The 23,863-nt window shown below is 38.1% G+C and overlaps 1 protein-coding gene across 2 annotated transcripts in view; it reads left to right on the forward strand.

Annotated features, from left to right (window-relative positions):
- Positions 1–23,863, forward strand: part of arid5b.S (AT-rich interaction domain 5B S homeolog) — a 200,038-nt gene that overhangs the window by 19,795 nt on the left and 156,380 nt on the right. For both annotated transcript variants that reach the window (XM_041570338.1, NM_001291081.1), the window contains 1 exon segment: positions 21,481–21,706. In XM_041570338.1, coding sequence (XP_041426272.1) covers positions 21,481–21,706 — 226 coding nt within the window.

A 23,863-nucleotide genomic window follows, 5' to 3' on the forward strand; every position in this document is an offset into this window, starting at 1 on the left:
CCCGGGAGCTGCAGCTTCCCAGCAATCGGACGCATACTTGTCTGCTTGCTTGCGTGGGGGGCGGTGTGCACCAAAGGCGTCGGCTCTAGGACTGGCGGCCTAGGGGTGCGGTACAAGGAAATCCGGCCCTGTTCACTCTACTGTGCAAGCACAGCCGTAAGAAAAAAGTAGCCAGAAGAACATTGCTCCATGGTGCTCCCTGGAAGAATCCAGGGCCGGTGCAGTTTTCTCCTAATAGTTGCACCGTCCTGGGCTTTCAGGTAAGTACTTACGATCACTTGGGAGTGCCTAACTTTTTGCACCCCCATGTTAAGACCTTTCCTTCTTTTTTAACCCAGGAACCCCTACTTTTTAAGCTGGGGCAACAAGATCCCCTTGAATACAGTTACATCCTTTTTCCTGAACTGTATTGATAAAAAAAAAAATGTTTTGGATGCAAAGCTGAATTAAATTAGATTTCTTAAGCAAAACACATATATATCTCTCTGGAGTATCCATCAAGGGTATCGGTCAATAACACATGTACATCTTTTTGATTACCCACCAAATTCTAAACTCAATGAAATACTGCAATAGGTACTTTTGAAGTAATAAGCTAAAAGGACCTGGAGACAGATGTATCAGGGACAGTTGATGAATGATTAACTATTCCTAGAAGTGCATATATTCCTTAATAACAAGCTATGGATAACGTCAGGAAGAGCAGGAAGCAGATGTTCTTTATATCCCTTCCACAAATAACCAATGGTACCAAGTTTAGAAAAGGGTTTTAGCTTCCTAAATTCATCAGCTGAGGAGTGTGAGGACGTCACAATGGGTTAGTGATAGGCAATTCTTGTTCTAGGAAACCTAATCCATTTCTCACCTTCTGAAGTCCTCAAGTGTAAAAAATATCCATTTCTTCTTCTGGTATTGGACAGTATATTTTATGCTCCTGCTACAGTTGTCTTTACAGGCTTCATGAAGTTAAAAAAAAAACCAGTAGAATGATTTATTGCCGAGATTCCAAATAAAGATTCAGAGCAGAAGTGTCACAAGAATTATGGCAAGATGAATGAGACTTTATATGAGAAGCTATTGTTTACACTTAGCTTTCTGCGTCTCAGAGCGAACGTAATAGATTAAAGTACAGAGTAGAAGATTGGAAAAGAGACGAAAGCTGATGTCGATCACCTAAAAATATTTTTATTTGTCTAAAATATATATATATATATATATATATATATATATATATATATATATATATATTTTTTTTTTTTAGTTAGCTGTAATATGTATTACATTATGTTGTAATATAATATGCGCTGATTTATTTCAGTGTTGATAAATTATTTAGCAAAACAACTGTTGCTGTGGAGACTTTTTGTGCACTCAATGTTAAATGTAATTGTGTAAAATGCCGCTGCATCAGTGCGTTGTAGAAATAGTAGGAATTTTCTCATACTCCGGTAATTTATTCTGATTTGTTATGGTAATACTGTACATAAAGGTCCAGGGTTTAGTTTTAAGGCAACAGAGCCAGGACACCGAGTACATGGAGTACCGGTGCTCAAGGTAAGAACAACAGGTATAGGATCTGTTATCTGGAAACCCATTATCCAGAAAGAAAAACGTCAGTCTCCCATAGACTTTATTTTATCCAAATGCACCGAATCCAGGATTCGGTTTGGAAATTGGCCAGGATTCTGCCTTTATCAGTAGGATTCGGCCGAATATCTATGCCCGGCTGAACCGAATCCAAATCCGCATATGCAAATTAGGGGACTGGAGGGAAACGCAAATTTTGATGCCGCGACAATTAGCAGGCGTTAAAATTGACGCCGGCGACATTTGACACACAAGTCAATGGACGTCCGTTTAATTGTCGCCTAAATTGAATCCACGCGGCAATTTGATGAATTTATTCGCCGGCGGCGAAACACCTAAATGCGCCGCAAATTGACGCCTGCCGAATAAATTCGCCTATCACTAATAAGGATCCAAATTACAGATCTGGGAAACTCCAGGTCCTGAGCATTCTGGATTACCGGTTCCTTACCTGCGATAAGCAGAGAGAACACTCTTTAGCATGAAATAAAACACAGTGAAAGGTATTTACTGTAGATCACTTTTAATATCAAACAGAATAATTCTGCTGCATGGATAATTATACAGCACTAATGAAAGCAGGGTAGAAGATGTGTGTAAGTACTGGCAATCCTATATTTGCACAAAGGTAAGTTTTGCTTAAACAAAAACAAAAAAAAATAATTATTATTTAAATAAAGCTTTCAGGATGGAATGAATCATCTCAGCCATTAGCCATCTAAATGTAGGTGAGATAAATGAGTTTCTTTCTTGGTTTTGCAGAATCGGAGCATTATGCAAATTGTAACTGATTTTGCTCACCCGCCGGGTCTAACATGTGGCTGCTTCATGCAAAGTAAAAGGCACGCGCTTGCACTTGAGACATGTATTCTAGAAGAATTAAGAATTATGTGGTATCTGAAGAATGAAAATGATATTCTTCATCCGTGGCGTTCCTTCGTCTTGTAATAGCTGCACACGGCATGTTTCCATCCTAGAGACCGAATGGCATCCTGGTTTGGAAAAAAACCTTGTTCATTCTAATTGTCCATAGTGGAAAAAGAACATTGGAAATGTTGACATTGGCATTTGCGGTTATTTGCTGTATTATGATGGATTTGTTTGACAGGCTGCAGGGCCTTTCATAAGGGCTGATTCACAGTAGGCAGTTTGTAGTAGGGATACAATGCGTCTGCTATTTTGGGATATGCAAATGAGGTGGATGAAAGGTGAAAAGAGAAATGCAGTTACATTTTGTTTTTTTTACTTCCTTATTTGTGTGACAAAAAGTCCCATAGGATTGCTTTGGCCTCAGCAGGATTTTATGAGAAATCTATTAACATCACATACATGTTATTATTATGTTGATAAAAATAATAGAATTGTTTGTGCAAATAGAACTGTATGGGAAACGGTGTTCCTGTAATTTGCACAATGAGTTTCCAGATAACAGATCCCATTTCTCTCTCTATAGAAAATTGAATGCAGTGCGTAGAATTTCAGTGAAAATTCGGAACAATTGCTTCCCATATCCGTGCCCTTGATGTTTTTAAAAAAAATGATCCACAGCCATTCACATACCTCTCATACTTCACACTTGACGAAAGCTTTGAGTATGTTCTGTTACATCCTCTTAATTTATGGGCTGTGGCTCTGCTGAGTTTTAAACGGTAATGATTTGTTATATGGGGGTTTCAAACCACCCGCCATAATGTAGAAATGTATAACCCTGGCCTTGCAAGTTTAGATCTGCATTTTATTTGCCGTGTTTTTATACCAGGGATCATAAAACGTTATCTGAAGGGCAAATATCACATATAATGGTTCATATCTGAATAGAATGTGCAATATATTCTGAACTTATTGTACCTCTTCCTGCAAATCTGGAACAACTCTGAGGAAGTGCTGAGATCGCAGGCACGAAACGCGTTAGTTTGTACCCCAACTGCTGTAATATTAGTATGTGTGCTTGAATAAAAGCCTACTTTGATAATAGAACGTTTCCTCTATCTCGATCAGCTCTCAGAAGCGAGGAAAATGCAGTCATTGTACCTCTTGTTTATAATAATGTGTACTGTATTGGTTAACATAACTATATGCAAGCACAATAACATTAAGGGCCGCCCAACAGGGGACTCTGAAATAGAAAAAAATCATTAATGGGTTGCAAAAGGCGTGGGTCTTGCACATGAGTGGTCTGGGCTTTGGCATGACTGGGGGTGTGTGGATCAGGGACGTGTGTGTGCAACAGGCATTTTTTTAAAAAATTGGGGCCCCCATTTTACATAATGGGACTTCCCATCAGCCTTGGAGGCCTAGGTGACCAGTGTGCTAATAACTGGGCATAGGACCCTGCTAACTTCATTGTATAGGCCCCCATGATTACTCAAGGAAGCCTTGCTTACTAGTGATGTGTGGGTCAACAAAAAGTCGACTAGCACCAGCCCACTCCCAACCTGCACACGACCCACCCATCTATGATGTCATGAAAGGGGGCATGCCTATAAATAGTGGTTACCGGAACAGTAAGGACACCTATTCAACCCGCACCCGACCATGACCTAGCGTAACTCAGTTAGAACTCGCCCAACCCTTGCGTCCTGCGGTTTTTGGACCAGCCTGTACATCACTGCTGCTCATGTATGTGTTCTGTCGGTGGGGCAAATTTGAATAAGATTCAAGATGTTTTTTCACATTTGTGATTGTTTTTCCGAGGTTTAACGCAACGGGAGTTTGGCACCCATGTGGTTTATCCGGCATCAGGGCCACTCTTGCCATGAGGTCAGTTACAAGGGCTGGCAAAAAGCTGCCTCTTGTGTAAATTTAAGAGACGAATTTCCATGTTTTAACCCAGAAATTCGGCTCCACTAGTGCTTAGATCGATATTGTGCTCAATGCACTAGCAGCAGCCCCAGAATTGTCCCTGTCTGGCATAATATTGCCTTTGCATTGGTGTGAAATGTGGTTGAGGCCAGTGTAGTGTAGTGAGTTGTGTTAGAACTTGTGTATCTTGTACAGCTTAAAGAGGGTGTATGGTCAAAATTTGAATATAAGGTTTTTCAAATTGCAATTAATTAAATTTTTTTGCTCTTTTTGAGTTGCTCGCAGTGCAATTATATCCCCCACATAACTGCTCAAGCTTTAGCAGCACGGAAAACCTTCACGGCCCGTGGCCATTGGACCACCTGCCTCTTCTGCTAGTCCTGGCCGACTACCAATAAAAAAACGAGCAGGCAGTCAAGCAACAGTGAGACTGACGGTGAGGCACATTGAGCAGGCGCCTGCAAACAAGACTGCCTACTCGGTTTTCATTGGTAGTCAGGCAGGTCTAGCAGAAGAGGCAGGCGGGCCAAGAAGAAGAGATGACCAGGGGCCGTGAAGGTTTTGGGCGCTGCTGAAGCATGAGCAGGTATGTGGGCGATATGATTGTGCTGCGAGCAACTAAAAAACAGCAGGAAAAAAAAATAATTAATTGCAATTTGAAAAATCCTTATACTCACTCCCCAAAGCCAAAAGGGATTAAACATTTTGACCATACATCCCCTTTAAATACTTGCGTTTATAGCTGTGCCACATTCAACCCAATTTTAAATGTCCCTAGGTGTGATATTTCAGGTTATGCTTATGTAGCATTCTTTTGTGTGATATTCTACTGTGTGATATTTCCAGGCTTTTATGTGGCCCGATATTAGATACTTATGTGCTGGTACAGGGAAACAACAAAACTGCTTTGAAAACCAGGGCTAATTGTTGTGTGAAAAGCAACATATCTTTAAAGCTGAGAAGCAGCTGTACAGCCACGGCTACAAATTTTTGTAAAAAGGGGAACTCCACCCAAAACTTTTTTTTTTTGCATAATAAAAGAAACGGTCATTCTGGGCAACTTTTTCAATACTCATTTTTTCTAAGAAATCTTCAACTAATTTGGTTTTAATACAAATTTCCTTTTCCGTTCCATTTTCATTTTTTGTGCTGTTGTAAAATAATTCCAGTTTATAACGATGCCCCTGTATGCGATATTGGCAGGGTAATGATGTGATGTTCTCAGTGATATTGCCTGGGTGCTGACGATGGATATAAATATAATCTTTTTTTATTTGACTTCCATTTCAGACGAGAAAACGCATACATACGGAAAGCTTAAACCATAGAGATAAGCCACATTTCCTGCCTTGCACGGAGTTTGGCTCATGGTGAATACGTTTGTGAACACAACTTGAACTTTGTGCATGCAAATTAAAAATAACCACGGCTGTGTATCCTAGGTGCCTTTATAGATTGAACATTTGCTACTGGAACCTAATTTGGTTGTTCATATAGATGCTTTACTCCAGTTATTAAACTGACTTCAATGCATAAAAAGAAGCTTTTGGTGGTTGGAGTTCTTTTTAAATTGTAAACACAAAATCGCCCACTCTCGCTCTCCTCATAAAAGAGTGTTCTGTTAGAAAGGATTCGGTACATAAGAGTGTGAATAAATGCTTTATTTGTTCTTTTGCTGTCGTCTAACCCTGTAGCTTTTAAAATGAATTCATATATGCATTTAGATAGCATCATTTGCAAGAGTTGCAGAACAATATGGCTTTATTGTTTCTCCTTGTTGAAATGAGAACACGCTGCCAATAAAAATACGGTTTATTATTATCCTACCCGTTGAGTACTTCCAGCAGGAGAGAACCCAAATTATTAAGCTGGTTGCCAAGTGACATCAGTTTAGGAGAAAGCATTCTGATTATTGACTTTGGTCATGAAGACATCCCTGATCTAGTAGCCAAATAAAGGTAAAATGTAACATATTATAGAGCAACTATCATTTTTCTTAATAAATCCAATGTCATTTTATTCTTTACACAAACTTAAATTATGCCCATGAGTCAATCGGTCGGAGAATGTTCAAGATTGGCCTGTTTGTGGTTGCCTTAGGCCAGACCCTTCATGACTTTGGTTTGAGTTGAAACCAACGGAATCACTTTGAAATTGCAGTTCTGTTTTGTTAGGGATTTGTCGAAGAACCCATACATATTTTGTTGGGGAGCATTCAGCGGCATAATTAGATATCACTGGGCACCACAGCAAATTAATTTTCAGGCCCCCAAACTATCCAGTGGTTCCTCATTCCCCTTCCCTCCTTCCACAAACGTGGACTTACGAATTTCTTCTTGCGATCACCGGCGGGGGAGGTTAGAAAGTGCACGAACTGTTCGCTGCAGGGATCATGAGAGCTGGGGTCCACCAGGTTTTTTCCCGGTGTCCCTCAGCCCCATAAGGGCCCCTTATGCCTCTGGGCCCCATACAGTCGCAGGATCTTCTTCCTCTATAGTTATGTCCCTAGGGCCATCAGTTGGTCCAACTCTTGTTGTCTCATTGCTTCTTTGCTCCTATTACTTGTAATAGATGAATCCAAATTAATCCAAGAGCCACAAATATCCTCCAAATGGTGTTCAGGCCCGGATTTGTGGAATGGCCATCTAGGCCCAGGCCTAGGGTGGCAGGATTTTAGAGGAGCGGCATGCTGCCCAACCACACCCACATTGGTTCAAAAACACTGGGGATGCACTGGAGATACAATCATTTTTTAAATTCCCATGCTCCAGTCCAGATGATGAAAATTTGCACGAATAAAGGGGAGGTGACAGGGACCACAAACGTCAGTGGGCCTAGGGGCGCCCACTACGTAAATCGTGCCCTGATGGTGTTTAATAATTCCATGAGTTGTTATAATCAGTCCTTTGTGCTTTAATTTGTGTCACATGACCCACTGAAATTTGTATATTATTAGGGTTGCCACCTGGTAAAAAATGATGGTTGATGCCAATGTTATTAATTGGGGAAAAAGGATAAATATATAGGAAGACCGTATTTTTTTCCAAAAAAGGTGGCAACCCTATATATTATACAGGCAATAATTCACTCCCTATTGTAAAATATTAGAAGGGACCAAGGAGTTTCATGACTATATAATGGCACAAGGGCCTTTATACAGTTCACGAATCTCCAAGTTGACTTCTAATATGCTTGTATTTTATAACAGGGGGTACATTTATCACTAAATATAGCTGATGGCATCACTAAGCATGGTGTGTAAGGATATCATTTACTGGATAGTCTTGTGTGTCATAAAAAAAGATAAGGTGCCCCCTGAGCAGGTTCCAAATCACCTTGGGGTTGAATGACCTGTATTAAAGCACTTGGCCGTCAACTTTATTGGTTATGGAACTCCAACGTGACTTCTAAATATTTATTTTTAATCTATACTATTTATAAATTGTATCCATATTTATGCATGTTTACTATCATAAATGACCACTTTCTGGGGAAACTAATTCTATATAAATGTGTTTCTTTCCAAGCTCCTACTGAGTAGAAATTGCTCTTCACATATACTCCTCCTGCAGGAACCAGAAAGAAAGAGATCTCATAACCTGAACCGAATAGCTTTGTATTATTAAAATCTTTAATTATTTCTGCATTCAGTCTAACGTACTGTAGAGCAGAATAACTATAAGAAGCTTTTATATGAAGATAAATTCTAGAAAACATAAACTGGTGACCCGGTGTCGCTCTGGGGATTAATAGTCACATTATTAACGGCATGAATAGAAGTAAATGGTAAGATCCAGTAGGAATGTGTATATTTTTTTTATATATATATATTACTTTTTTAAGAACCAGAAATGTACTATGACTTTTTGGCTGTAATCTGTTCTAAATTACAATGCGCCAGGTTTAGTTGTGCCATTATACATAATTTTAAGAGGAACAGCAGTACAGTTGTGGTTCCGCATGCTGAGGAAACCTAAAGCCAAGATAGTTTGACATTGAGCCGAGGTCCTTTCAACTATTATAAATTATATAACATTTAAAAAAAACAAAACAATCACACGTTTGTACCTGGATTCATACTTTGAATATTTAACCTTTATTCTATATAAACTGAATGCAAGTCATCACTTTGCATTAGATTATGTGGACAGGGTTGAAGTCCACTTTCGGTTATTGATGTCTATAGTATGGTTTTGTTTTAAATGACTTAGTGATTGATAATGATCAAACGACTGTTGGGTAAGGTTGTTGTGTAAGAAGAGTGGAAGTGATAAAACGTAGAAAGCAAAACACGTCGGCAGAACTTCTCAAGTAGATTTACTTAACATAAACAGACTTATGAAACTGGATTAGTTAAAAAAAACAAAAAAAACCTGTTTAAAATGTATGTAATGCCCTGGGCCCACTGAATAAAGTAGGGGCTGAATTCATGAATAAATATGTTGATCTTTCTATATGGTGTTGGATTTGCATTGAGTTTCCACCTCCAGTAGCAAAAATAACAAATACAAAAACAAACAAATACAAAAATTATTGTAGAAGTGATACCTATATTGGCTAGGTATGGGATCCATTATCCAGAAACCCTTTATCCAGAAAACTCTGAATTACAAAAAGGCTGTTTCCCATAGACTCTATTTTATCCAAATCACCAAAGTTCTAAAAAATGATTTCGTTTTTCTCTGTAATAATAAAACAGTACCTTGTACTTGATCCAAAATAAGATATAATGACTCATTATTGGAAGCAGAACCAGCCTATTGAGTTTAATTCATGTTTAAGTGCTTTTCTAGTAAATTTAAGGTGTGAAGATCCAAATTACAAAAAGATCCGTTATCTGGAAAACCCCAGGTCCCGAGCATTCTAGATAACGGGTCCCATACCTTTATCACTTCTACAATACTTTTTGTATTTGTTTTTTTTATGTTATTTCACCTCCTAGGAACAAAGTCCAAAGTTTTGGGCTTAACTACATTGGGGCCCCATTCACAACCCGTCCCCTTCCTTCTTGGGCTACAGATATACAGATGGCTCCCAAAAAATACAGCGTGGGTTGACAGGTGTGGGTTTGCCCTAATGGTGTGTGTTCCTCTGAAACTTCATATATATGTTAATTGACTCCTAATAAAAGTGCTCTTTATTATCCAAGAAGTAGGTTGGAAGCTTCACTTGGACATTGACTGATGTAAATGATTCACTAGTCTGTAATAAGCATTGTGATATGTTGGTTGCTATAAATAATAACTAAATCTTTATTGGCTGTGTGTAAATCAACTTCTCGGTAGACTTGAGCGATAACATACGCAGGACACCAGAGCATGAGACTTTGGAAAACCAAACACGTCCTCCTTGTTATTCCAATAGGTTTGAGCTCTGGGCTGTTATCTTTAATTGGGTTCCATTACAAATTTCATTCACAAGATAATAACAGTAAGGGGGTTATTTATCAAAGGTGGAATTTTAGAGTAATGTGAATTTTTTTTAAACTGTAATAAATTCGATTTTATTCACAGTTTGAATGATATGTTTATGAAAAAAGTCGAAAGTCTAAAATTTGAGTGAACAGTCCCGACCCGTAAACTCAAAATTTGAATTGCGTTTTCTTCCAAAAAAACCCTTTTTTTGACGCGCAACATTTTTTTTTCTCCCATTGGAGTCTATGGGGCATAATTTTCTAAGTGTAACTTATCAAGAATTTGGCTCATCACTACTATTAACATCTTCAAATAGTTCACGGCACCTCTGCTATTGACTTTTACATGAACTCGGCAGGTTTTAGGTGGAGAAAAGTCGAATTACAACTCTTTCCAGGGTTGAGGCGTGACTCACATTTAAATTTGAGTTGGTGGTTTTAAATAGGGATATACCGAAACCAGGATTCTGCCTTTTTCAGCAGGATTTGGATTCAGCCAAATCCTTCTGCCCGTCTGAACTGAATCCAAATCCTAATTTGTATATGCAAATTAGGGGTGGGAGGGAAATGGCGTGACTTTTTGTCACAAAACAAGGACTTAAAAAAAAAAAAATTCCCTCCCTACCCCTAATTTGGGGGTTCTGTTTTCGGCCGAATCTTTCGCGAATGATTCTGGCTTCGCTGAATCCAAAATTGTGGATTTGGTGCATCCTTACTTTTAAATTAAAAATTTTGACCAAAAAAATAAATAAAAATTTGATTCAAATTTACCATTCCAATCTTATTAATCTGCCCCTAAGTATATTGCTCATTTAAAACAAATCTATAATGTGGATTTTGTATCGGTGGAAGACAAAATGTCATAAAAGCCTATGGCCCCTCCTCTTCCTGTTTAAATTCCAATTTATACTCTGAGTTTAACTAATATATTAGGCGAATGCCTTCAGTCATTAAAGGATAATGGTAGCTTTTTAACTAATCACCAGCTCTTTTTCGTTGTCTGTTTAGTGGATAGTTTTGTACCGTCCCAAGATTTCCCAATGCAAATCCAAACATACAAGTTCCTTCATCTATATTCACAGATGCCACAATATTTGCATTGCCAGCATTACTATAGCTCTTACCTACAGAAATACAAAATAGTAATGGAAAGATACATAGCTGTATTTCCATGCAGTGTATAACAGGCAAATATGCCACCTCTCAGAACAAAAAGGGTTTTGTGAGCATACACTTTAAATGTTCTATTTTATTTATTTTCTTTAAAATGACTGGCTGATTGCTTCAAATAAGAACTAAGAAGCCTTCATAGATATCAGAGCAAGTCCTCCTTGGAAGATACACCAGGTTATGCTTTATATGAACACATAACCCCTCTGAGGCAAATTGGAGAGGCTTCTGATGGTTTTTTTTTTTGCCTTCCTCTGGATCAACTGCTAGTTAGGCAGGTTAAAAAAAGTTAAAAGGTTGAATTTGATGGACGTGTGTCTTTTTTCAACCTAACTTACTATGTTACTATGTATAACCTGGTTTAGATGGACAGACCTGAGTCATGGATCCCAAAATAGATTGTGTTTACTATGCAGTCTGTGCTGTTTTTGTATGTTTGTGTCTGGACGTACTAGTTGTGTCCTAACCTAGGCATGGCCCAAAAATGTCCTTAAAGGGATACTGTCATGGGGAAAAAAAAAATTTTCAAAATGAATCAGTTAATAGTGCTGCTCCAGCAGAATTCTGCACTGAAATCCATTTCTCAAAAGAGCAAACAGATTTTTTTATATTAAATTTTGAAATCTGACATGGGGCTAGACATATTGTCAATTTCCCAGCTGCCCCAAGTCATGTGACTTGTGCTCTGATAAACTTCAATCACTCTTTACTGCTGTATTGCAAGTTGGAGTGATATCACCCCCCTCCATTTTCCCCCCAGCAGCCAAACAAAAGAACAATGGGAAGGTAACTAGATAACAGCTCCCTAACACAAGATAACAGCTGCCTGGTAGATCTAAGAACAACACTCAATAGTAAAAACCCATGTCTCACTGAGACACATTCAGTTACATTGAGAAGGAAAAACAGCAGCCTGCCAGAAAGCATTTCTCTCCTAAAGTGCAGGCACAAGTCACATGACCAGGGTTAGCTGGGAAATTGACAATATGTCTAGCCCCATGTCAGATTTCAAAATTGAATATAAAAAAATCAGTTTGCTCTTTTGAGAAATGGATTTCAGTGCAGAATTCTGCTGAAGTAGCACTATTAACTGATGCGTTTTGAAAAAAAAACATGTTTTCTGATGACAGGATCCCTTTAATATTTTTAGGACTTCTCATGTGTGGACCATTCGGGGGTTTAATTTGCAGAAGAATAAACCTATAATTAATGCGTTTTATTTTATTACTTTGTTTTCCTGCTTACTAGTGGATTCATTCTATTTTGTTTTGTGCATTTTCTCAGAAAAGTGGTTTGTGCATTTTCTCAGGGGAAAAAAAAAGCTATTGTTCAATTGGAGTGTCAGTACAGTGAACATACCAGTTTCTTTACATACAATGCAGCAACATTTCTTGTTGAACCAGGATGATAAAATCTCCCGTTTTACGGATGTTGCCTAACTACTTTTACATCTCGCTTTAGAGCGTTGTTTACCAAGAACTGAAATTGAATCGCAGATTTGCAGAAAAAAAAGGAGTTATGACACAGATGAAGCTGTTTGCTTAGCTTTCATAATTTCTTTTGAAATTCGATAATGTAAAGCCCTATTTAAGAGGTTTTCTTATCAGCTGCTGAAGCCAACATTGTGCTTGCTGGTTTCTTTAGGTTAAAGCAACAGTTGTAAATGTCAAGCTATCAGCAATATTTTTATAACCAATTAAATAGGGAGGAAAGAGGGCCCTAAGGCAGCGATGGCCCCAACGTGAAAAAGATGTACTGTAAATTAAGGATATCCAATCACACGTTGAGCATTTGCAAGACCTCCCTGATTGGAAGTTCTGCAATTGAACATGGACCTTTTCATTTTAGGTGGGGGCTTTCTGATTGTGAAGAGCCAAGGCAATAGGCTTTATTTATTGCCCTATAAATATTATATCATTACAAGTAGGTTTGGGAAAAGGGAGAGAAATGCAAGAAGACAGGGATTTCCAACTCCAGCTGTTAAACTACAGCTCCCAGAATACCTCTCCCGCTGAAGGAGACATCCCTAGGTTTGCCGCCAGACTGGGACTGGTATTACAAATTTATCGGCATTATGCTTAAGGGAAAACTATACCCCTCAAACAATGTAGGTCTCTATTAAAATATATTGCATAAAACAGCTCATATGTAAAACCCTGCTTCATGTAAATAAACCATTTTCATAATAATATACTTTTTAGTAGTATGTGCCATTGGGTAATCATAAATAGAAAATTGCCATTTTAAAATACAAGGACCGCCCCCTGGGATTGTAGGATTCACGGTGCACACAAACAATCCATACATGTTAGGTCACATGAGCCAATTAACAGACAGAGTTGTGTCATTTGCTTCCACACTTCTTCCTGTTACAGTTAGAGCTGCAGTATTTCTGGTCAGGTGATCTCTTCCTGTTACAGTTAGAGCTGCAGTATTTCTGGTCAGGTGATCTCTGAGGCAGCACACAGACCATCACGAAATGGTGGCTCAAGGCAAGAGGTGTTAAAGGGCAATATTTACTTAAATATATATTCCAGTTTGGTAAGATTCTTTAATATGTCACTAAATTTGATATACACTATCTGTTGCTCAAGTATTCATTTAGTAGTACAGTTTTCTTTTAAGTTCAATATTCCATGTCCTACCTCCAAGCACAGCAATTGCTATGATATTCCTATGTATGCCTTCCATCCATCCCAAATTTCCGCTCTCATCACTTCCAGGTCTTGGTCTACATGTCTCATTAAATGAATATGAATTAGGACCGCATTGGACATGTATACCTCCTGGCAGGGCCGCCATTAGAAATCACGGGGCCCCGTACAACAAAATTTTTGGGGCCCCCTGGGCCCCGCCCACACTGACGACCAAGCTCCGCCCCATATCCCGCCCACATCGCAGTTAAAAGACCACACAGACATCAGCGCTAAAAAAGTAACCCCCCCCCCACACAAGTTGTAAAAAGCTATTGATGGTCAGGGCCCCCTTATAAAAAAAATTGGGGCCCCAAAAAAAAAAAAATTAAAATTTTTTTTTTTTTTAAAAACATTGGTGGCAGGGGCCCCCTGTTAAAAAAAACTTGGGGCCCCAACAAAAAAAAATGTAAAAAAAACTAAAAAATAAACAAACATTGGTGGCAGGGGCCCCCTTCTAAGTTAAAAACAAATTGGGGCCCCAAAAAAAAATTAATTTTTTTTGAAAAAAAAAAAAAACATTGGCGGCAGGGGCCCCCTTATAAGTTAAAAACAAATTGGGGCCCCAAAAAAAAATTTGAAAAAAAATTAATTTTTTTTGAAAAAAAAAAAAAAACATTGGCGGCAGGGGCCCCCTTATAAGTTAAAAACAAATTGGGGCCCCAAAAAAAAAATTTTTTTGAAAAAAAATTTTTTTTGAAAAAAAAAAAAATGGTGGCAGGGGCCCCCTTACAAGTTAAAAACAAATTGGGGCCCCAAAAAAAATTTAAAAAAAAAATAATTTTTTTTTGAAAAAAAAAAAAAACTGGTGGCAGGGGCCCCCTTACAAGTTAAAAAAATTTGGGGCCACCAAAAAGAAAATTAATTTTTTTTTTAAAAAAAAACCCCAAAAAAAAACAATGGTGGCAAGGGGCCCCTTACGAGTTAAAAAAAAAATTGGGGCCCCAAAAACAAAAGTTTTAAAAAAAAGATTGGTGGCAGGGGCCTATAGAATATTAAAATAATACATTGGTGGCCAGGGGATTAAAAAAAAAAAAAACCACAAACTGGTGTTCAGTAGAATTGAACTCATGGCTTCAGTACTTCAACTTCGCCTCCTTTCGTGACTTCGGGTCTTTTCACCGCTTCAGGACTTCGGCTTCGGCTGTTTTCGTGACTTCGGGTCTTTGCGCTGCTTTAGGACTTCGGCTTCGGCTGTTTTCGTGACTTCGGGTCTTTTCGGCGCTTCGTGACTTCGGCTTTTTCCGTGACTTCGGGTCTTTTCGTCGCATCGGCTTCGGCTTTTCGGCACTTCCGCATTCGGCAGTGAAGAGGCAAGACGTACGGCTCGGGCGCTCGTAAGGGGGGCCCGGATCTTCAAAAAAATGCAGCGCTGCCGGGCCCCCCTTCATGCCCGGGCCCGGTACGCTTGTCCCCCCTGTCCCCCCCTGATGGCGGCCCTGCCTCCTGGGCCCCCCTAATTCCTCTATAGTTACACCCCTGTAGTTATAGATGGTGCTTAATAAAGATGTCTGTCACATGATTCATTGAAACGTATCCATTATGTGTCTACTAAAATATCAGAAAATTAAAGGTACTTTTGATTTCCATGAACTTCCATGAAAGGTGTCATTTTATTTGCCTCTTCGACATGATTAATTAGCAGAATGACATATTTGTTTTGTACATGTTTTGTGAGAGCCTTTAGAACTAGTTCTCTGCGCTTGGCTTACTTGAAATAATGTTATACGAAATCAACACGTTCTCCAGTGCTCTTTTCGGTGTAAAGGTCAACTGAGAATGAAACCTTTAGGGGGTTATTTATCAAGGTCCAAATTTATCTCAATATCGAATGCTACAAACTCTGTGTAAGGAATGTACCTGGTGGTCTAGTGGGGGGGACGGCAGGGACGCCTGCCGCGTCGAGCAGCTTCCTTTAGGCCGCAGGCGCTGGCGTCTTAGGGCGTGCGCGGCAAGCTCTTGGGTATTTAAAGGCACAGGCGCGCTGACGTAGTGACGTCAGCGCGTAATTCAAACCCTATTTAAAGCCCATAAGGGCTGTGGGACCTTGACCGTGATAGGTTTATACCTGGTGCTTTTGAGCTTTTGCTATCTTGTATCCTGAACCTGTTTGATTCCTGTTGTGACCCCTGCCTGGCTTTTGACTATTCTGACCTCTGGATCCTGACCCTCGCCTGTATACCAACTACCCCTTCTGCTATATCCCTTCTGATTGACGTCCTGGTTTGACCCTTGCCTGCCTGATAACGTTTATTCTCTGCCTGCCTCGACCCGGCCTGATTTGACTCTTTTGCTTAACGCCTTGTACTACGATCTTCTGTCCAAAGACTTTTCTTTGCAGTCGTGCCCCTCTGCCTATCCAGAACCCTTATCTTGCACCTCTCGTTTAAGTTCAGGTGGCATCCAAGTAAGCCGAGGGCTCCTCCCGAGGCCCAAAGGCGGTCACACTACTGGTGAAGCACGAGCCGAGACCAGGGTGCCTGGTGTTTGTTCTGGTGTTGGGTGCCGACCGTGACACTCCGATCTAACCCACTGGGGTTTTTAATGCTTATTTATTATTACATTTTCCCGAAAATTACCTTTGCAGGAAAAGCTCAGATTTTCACTATTTTTTTCATGAATTTTCCCCGAAAACTCAGAACTTTCGAATAATATTTTTAACGAGAGCAAAGCAAACAGGCAATCATTGTTGGGCTATGGTTGGCATCACTCGTGATATCAGTTTCTGTAAACCTTCCTCTTCTACCCATACTTCTATAAGCATGCCAGCCTATGGCAAACATATATGCAGCAATTTGTGTTTAAGTTAAAGGGATACTGTCATCGGAAAACATGTTTTTTTCAAAACACACCAGTTACTAGTGCTACTCCAGCAGAATTCTGCAGTGAAATCCATTTCTCAATAGAGCAAACAGATTTTTTTATATTCAATTTTGAAATCTGACATGGGGCTAGACATTTTGTCAATTTCCCAGCTGCCCCTGGTCATGTGACTTGTGCCTGCACTTTAGGAGAGAAGTGCTTTCTGGCAGGCTGCTGTTTTTCCTTCTCAATGTAACTGAAGGAGTCTCAGTGGGACATTTTTTTTACTTTTTTTACTATTGAGTGTTGTTCTTAGATCTACCAGGCAGCTGTTATCTTGTGTTAGGGAGCTGTTATCTGGTTACCTTCCTATTGTTCTTTTGTTTGGCTGCTGGGGGGGAAAAGGGAGGGGGTGATATCGCTTCAACTTGCAGTACAGCAGTAAAGAGTGATTGAAGTTTATCAGAGCCCAAGTCACATGACTTGGGGCAACTGGGAAATTGACAATATGTCTAGCCCCATATCAGATTTCAAAATTGAATCTAAAAAAATCTGTTTGCTCTTTTGAGAAATGGATTTCAGTGCAGAATTCTGCTGGAGCAGCACTATTAACTGATTCATTTTGAATTTTTTTTTTCCCCTATGACAGTATCCCTTTAAAGTAAGCAAAATTGTCTGTGGGCTTTACATGCCCTTTCAACTGAGCTTTTGCTAGAACTGAGTGAACAAATTGTATGTTCTCTCTTGGATTCAGTCACCCAGATACTCTTGAAAATAGCAAGGCTTAGATGTTCATTTTTAACTTACATAAGATCTTCCAGTTTGGTGATCACTGCAGAAAAATGTTCTGTTCTTCTGTTCCGACATCTGGCAGTTAAAAATAAATGCCACACTCTCTGCTTCATATCTGGTGTGTATCGGTTAGGAAATTTTTCTCAAGTGGTTTTTGTGCAATTACCTCACTGTTTTATTTCATTTTTAGTACAAAAGCCTAAATCAATATTTGTGTCCAAGACAAGAAGAAACAGTCTCTAAACGGGGGGGGGGGGGGAAATGTTCTTATGAGTCAGAGCCTAAAGAATTCATATTAGTCATCTCGGCATGACAGTTTGCATTTGCTTCTTAATGAACCTTTCATCTTCATTTATTATGAAACTGTTCTCTGCGTTCTATGTAAAACAGCTGGACTCTTATAACTTTCAGATTGAGTGTTATTTGGGGAGGGTGACATTTTCAGTGTGCAAGTAGCATTTTTGTGTCTAGTTATGATTCTGATGATGCTACAATATTCTGGGAGCTCTAAGCAGTTTTCCTAAATAGCCCCACTCTTGTTTAGCTGTAATTACTCTTAAGGTGTATACCCTATTTTTTGTATCACAACAAAGCTGTTTAGTTTGTATGATTAGTGTGCTTACTGTTCTATATTGCCATGATTGCAAATGTTCTGTTACAAGACAGGAAATATATTGGTGGCATTTTATGTAAATAATCTGCATTAGCCATTATATATAAAGCAAAATGTGCTTTATCTAACAATTGTTTACCTTTTTTATGTTCCGTTGAGACGCCCATTCACTGGCCAACCACATAATCTCTTCTTATCAGCCCATGAATGAACTGAAAGCCACACATGGTATGACCACCTTCCTATTCTAGTTGTTCACGCAAATCACACAAACAATCAGCAAACAGCAAAAAGTGAAGAGAAGCTATTGCTCTTTTTCACCTCTCCAAGATAGGTGTTTTCTAACCCTTCCATGTAGAAGTCATAGCTTGGAAAATGTTTTAGGAAACTAGAAAATTTATCAAAGACTTTTTTGCCTTTTATTTTTAATTTGCTTGTGTTAGAGGTCAGTGGCAGTGCTGTACTTGAACACCTGAACTATCCTGCAAGACCACAGAAAAGAACCAGGGTTGACTTTAGTTTTTCACCTACTCGATTGCTTCTTAGCGCTGATCAATGTACATTTAGGAGCCTGGTATATTTAAAACAACTTGGCTTTATTCAGACGCATATTCAAAATCCATTACAACGGTGGGTGTGCAATTCTAACGCGTTTCATGCCTACATGCTTGGCACTTCCTAGGCAAGTAATTACAATCCTTGGTGGGTGCCCTACCGATTTGCACCCCAATCGATTAGATCTTACTTCTTAAAAAAAACAAAAAACAAGTGTATTCTTTCCCCCTCGTAAGCATAGTTGTATTTAAAATGACATTTAGATAATCTTTACAGCCTTTGGGTTGTGCATTTGAGGTGTTATTGTTGCATTTAGTATTATGGATGGCAGGCATTATAAAATGCATTTCAAGAACTGATTCTGATCAAGTCAAAAAACATTTTGATAAATAATTTAATAGCAGTCGTTGTTTAGGTATTTATTGGCAGGATATGAAAATTGTTTAATGCCACATTTTTAAAAATTTAACATGTAAAAATATTGGATGTTCATTATTACTACTTTTGGTATCTGGGTGCAATATAATATGATGGTCTCTGCTCTCGTTGCAAATATGATTGTTCTGCTTTATTGAACGGTTTGCTTAGCATTAGAATTTTTTTATAAAAAAAAAATGGAGTCTCCGAAACTTGAAAGTATTTTTAAATAAAGCAGTCTTGGGGAAGGTGGTTGTTGTGTCTAGCCTCCGGGTCAATGTTTTTTCAAGCTTGTTGAAGACCTGAAAATTCTTTTGTTCTCAAGAGTTGCAAATGTTTCTTGAGAAACAAGGTCAGATGTCATTCACTGCTGTGTAGGCAGGAGGGAAAGGACTGGGATAATAAAATAGTTCTGCAAGGGAATATTAAAGAGGGGGTTGTATGAATGTGTCAAGGGAGTCATTTGTCAGAATAACCCATTTAGTTGATTGTAACAGATGATGTCTTTTATCCTTAGGAAGTCATTTTTTGCAACAAAATTCACTTTACCTTTAATATGTGTATATAGTGAAGCCTCAATTTTGCATACCCTGATTTAAAGTATTTCCTCGTTTTTCATATTGGTTTCAAAACAATCCTACTGGGTTTATTTAAAGGGATACTATCAAAACATGTTTTTTCCTAAATGCATCAGTTAATAGTGCTGCGCCAGCAGACGTATGCACTTAAATCCGTTTTTTCCAAAGAAAAAAAATCTGACATGGGGCTAGACATATTGTCAGTTTTCCAGGTGCCCCCAGTCAAGCATTCTTGTTAAAAACTTTGGCAGGTCAACTCAGTCAAATATATAATCACACGTGGTCCACAACTCGTCTGGAGTTACAGGATTGTTTATTGTTCTACCAGTTTACTTCATGTCATTTGAGATATTGGCTATGTTGTTTTCAAGAGCTTGAGAGAAGCATTTTCCCATTGTGCTTCTTATGTCCGTGACTCAGCAGACAATGACTGATACATTATGAGTTTCATTAGCAATGAGTCTTTTTAAAGACAATAGTACTTGCTCTTGTTTCAAATATAAGTAATCACAATTAGGGTTTTGAAACCTTTTATCCAGAATGCTCTGAACCATGGGTTTTCCAGATAAGGCATCTTTCTGTAATTTGAATCTCCAATTTCTTAAATTTACTAAAAACTCAATTAAACATCAAATAATCCAAACCGGGGTGTTTTGTCCGCAATAAGGATTACTTATATCTTGGCTTGGATCCAGTTGAGGTATTGTTTTATTACAGAGAAAAATAAATATTTTTTTTTTTAAAAATTTGATTTGTTTAAAATGGAGTTTGTGGGAGATAGCCTTACAGTAATTCGGAGCTTTAGATAAAGGGTTTCCAGATAACAGGTCTCGTCCCTGTATTTGTCCTCTTTATCCTACTGAACAGCATGGAAAATATTGGTCATCTGCTTTTTTAACAAATTGTAGAATTTCTTTTATAGATTTTATTAATCACAGGTTAAAATACAGGTATGGGATCCATCATCCGGATACTCATTATCCAGAAATCTCAGAGTTATGTAAAGGCTGTCTCCCATAGAGTCCATTATAATCAAATAATCCAAATTTTTTAAAATTATTTCCTTTTTCTCTGTAATAACAAACAGTGCCTTGTACTTGATCCCAATTAATCCTTCTTGGAGGCAAAACCAACCTATTGGGTTTATTTAATGTTTACATGATTTTTTAGTAGTATGAAGATCCAAATTACAGAAAAATCTGTTATCTGGAATACCCCAGGTCCTGAGCATTCTGGATAACAGGTCCCATACCTGTACTGGTAGGTGAAACCTTGTGTACAAATCAGATTAAAAATCTCCGCTCAGGCAATTTCACAAACTGAATAGTGGGCTAGTCAGCTATGTGCTTGGATTATTTATAATTCATCAATAAAATTACTATGCATTAAACCTCAGTTTTGTGATAATTTAATTTGTTTGTATTATATTATCCTCATTATGCTTATGAAGAGTAATGATAATTATATAAAAAAAAATTTAAATACATAGTAAAACACACTGCAGTAATTAATAACTATAATATTATTATACCAAATTATTATAGTTTTAAGTTTTACAAATATTTAAATTACCTAAAATTTTTTTTTTTTTTTGCTCACAAGGGTAAATTATGCAAATTTTCAGCATTCCAAATTCCAATCATTGGAGTTTCTGCTGGAAATACTGCGTGCACACTTATTTTTCTATATACAAAATTAAGACCGATTGACCCCAACCTATGCACTAAACAAGCAATGGTATGGCAGGAAATGGAATGTTAGAAGGTTATAAATATAAACGCTATTTTGTAGATAACTTCATAATATAATCTACCTAACTAAATATACTGAAGTTGGATCCTTTCAGTTTCCAGCCTATTTATGGGAAATTAGATGGAAAGTAAAACCTCTGAGCACTTAACAAATAACCTATATTTATCCTTTAATCCTGAGGGTCACAGACAGGTCTCCAGATGTATGTAAAAATGCTCTGGGCTCTTGTTATTTGAAACCTGGTTCACCAGGAGAAATATTGCAGCACTTCTTCCAACTTAAATTCTTTTTTATCTTCATTTTCAGCATGAAGTTATAGCTGTTTCGGAAAAGGTCATAGTCCGACTGGAGGACTTGGTAAAGTGGGCACACTCGGATTTCTCGAAATGGAACTATGGACTCAAGGCGTTGCCTGTAAAACTCAAGGAACTTGCCAGGAATGGCCAGAAAGAGTCCCTGGCCAAGTACAGACAATCAGTGCTAAACAGTGGATTGAATTTCAAGGATGTCTTCAAAGAAAAAGCAGAATTAGGTAACCATGGTTCTTTATCAACTTTTTCTTAAGTTAAACTTTTTGTTAAAGAACAAGGAAACCCGCAAAGTGAAAATTTAGACCAACAAAAGCCCACCACAGTCCCTTGCACAAGCGCTTGGTCTTGGTTGTGATTTGGAGTCTGTAGCAAGATGGGACATCAGCCAACTCTTAGAAAAATACTGGAACACTGTAATGCTGCTGAAGAATGGGGAATAGATGCATATATGGGGCAATTGTTAAACACTTAAACACTACTTTTAATGCACCTTAACCTAGAGCTAAAACTTATGCTGAAAGTTTCCTTGTCCTTTAAGTGCATGGTGGTTTGGACTGGCCTGCCAGAGAACCATATGATTGGCCTTTTCTTCTTTCTTCAATAAGCTTATATAGCAACTATAACATTATTGCATCTAATTGTTGTGAGAGTCCTGATGTCAGGTTCTCTAGTTGGACATAGGAGAACCACTTGAACCTGAATATCTTAAATTATGTACCGACAAAAAATTATATTTTCTAAAAATGATTTACTTATTCTACAAATGTGTAAGAATTGTGTGCACATAATTTCTTTGGCTTTAGTTACCTTTTCTAAGGTCGTAGGCTTTATTTAGATGAAAGAATCGGTACTCTTCATTTAAATTGATATATTAAAGAAAATTAAAATATTTTGTAGGGAAACCTTCTGGAAAGGTATTGTGGTAAATTTTATAAATCAGCCAATAAAGTGTATGACACCTAAATATTCACTATTGGGGGTATAATGTGTGGTGAATTTGCCGTTATGCTGCTAATTGGTAACATGACTCTCTAGTTTTCTATGGTTCTAGCAATTGGAATACATTGGTAATGCATTGTTTTCCCAACAACTGTCCGTGATCTGGATGGGAGTAATTTGACCCCCTCCCCCATATGCATTTGTTAAATGAGACCTTTAGTTATTTTAAACTAGCAAATAATCTATATATTTCTGTTGTCTGTAAATGTTAAATACTTGCTTACAGAGAATAATTCTGAAATATTTTTTGCTAGAATTTTAAGAACTCCTCAGAAATCATTATTATTATTATTATTATATTTTTATAATCCTTTATGTAATGCCAACCTGTTTACACACTCAAACAATTGGGTAAATGTAATAACATCAAGCATCCTATAGCAACCAATCATATGTTTGTTTTCAAATAGTAGATCTCTAAATGCTAACTGCTGATTGGTGGCTGTGGGTTAGTAGAATTGTAGTTAATGTTACACCTGTTAGATTAACCACAAAATAGTACACATGCGTGTGCAGTAGTGTAGCATGGACCGGCCTGAAACCCGTGGGATGTACAGGTATGGGACCTGTTGTCCAGAATGTTCGGGACCTGGGGGTTTTCAGATATGGATCTTCATACCTTAAGTCTACTAGAAAATCATTTAAACATTAAATAAACCCAATAGGCTGGTTTTGCTTCCAATAAGGATTAATTATATCTTAGTTGGGATCAAGTACAAGGTACTGTTTTATTATTACATAGAAAGGAAATCATTTTTAAAAATTTTGATTATTTTATTATAATGGAGTCCATGGGAGACGGCCTTTCCATAATTTGGAGCTTTCTGTATAACGGGTTTCTGGATAACTGATCCCATACCTGTTGAATTCTGATGACCCTTCCTGGCCTAAGAACTGGTGAGGAAAACGGGTCGAATTTTCCTGGATTGTGATCATGTGTAACATGACTTTTATTATTCATTCATTTTTTGTTTCATGTATATAGTTTCAGAACATCTATTTGCATCATTAAATCATAAAGAACAAAAGCTTAGTTTTGGACTTCTGTACCAGCCCAAGTAGGGTTGCCACCTGGCCGGTATTTTACTGGCCTGGCCAGAAAAAATGGTGGTTGATCCCAATGTTATTAATAGGGAAAAAAGATAAATATATAGGAAGGCCAGTATTTTTTTCCAGAAAAGGTGGCAACCATAAGCCTAAGGCAACCACAGCCCTTTAGCAGTAAAGATCTGTGTCTCCAAAGTTGCCCCAGTAGCTCCCCATCTTCTTTTCTGCTGATTCACTGCACATGCTCTGGCTTCTGATGAGCCTTCATGTTTAAAAATAACGTTTATTTCGCTGTTATAATCAACTTCACTTGATGTTTTGTTCCTTTTTTT

Source organism: Xenopus laevis, chromosome 7S (assembly GCF_017654675.1).
Source record: "Xenopus laevis strain J_2021 chromosome 7S, Xenopus_laevis_v10.1, whole genome shotgun sequence".
Classification (NCBI taxonomy): Eukaryota; Metazoa; Chordata; class Amphibia; order Anura; family Pipidae; genus Xenopus; species Xenopus laevis.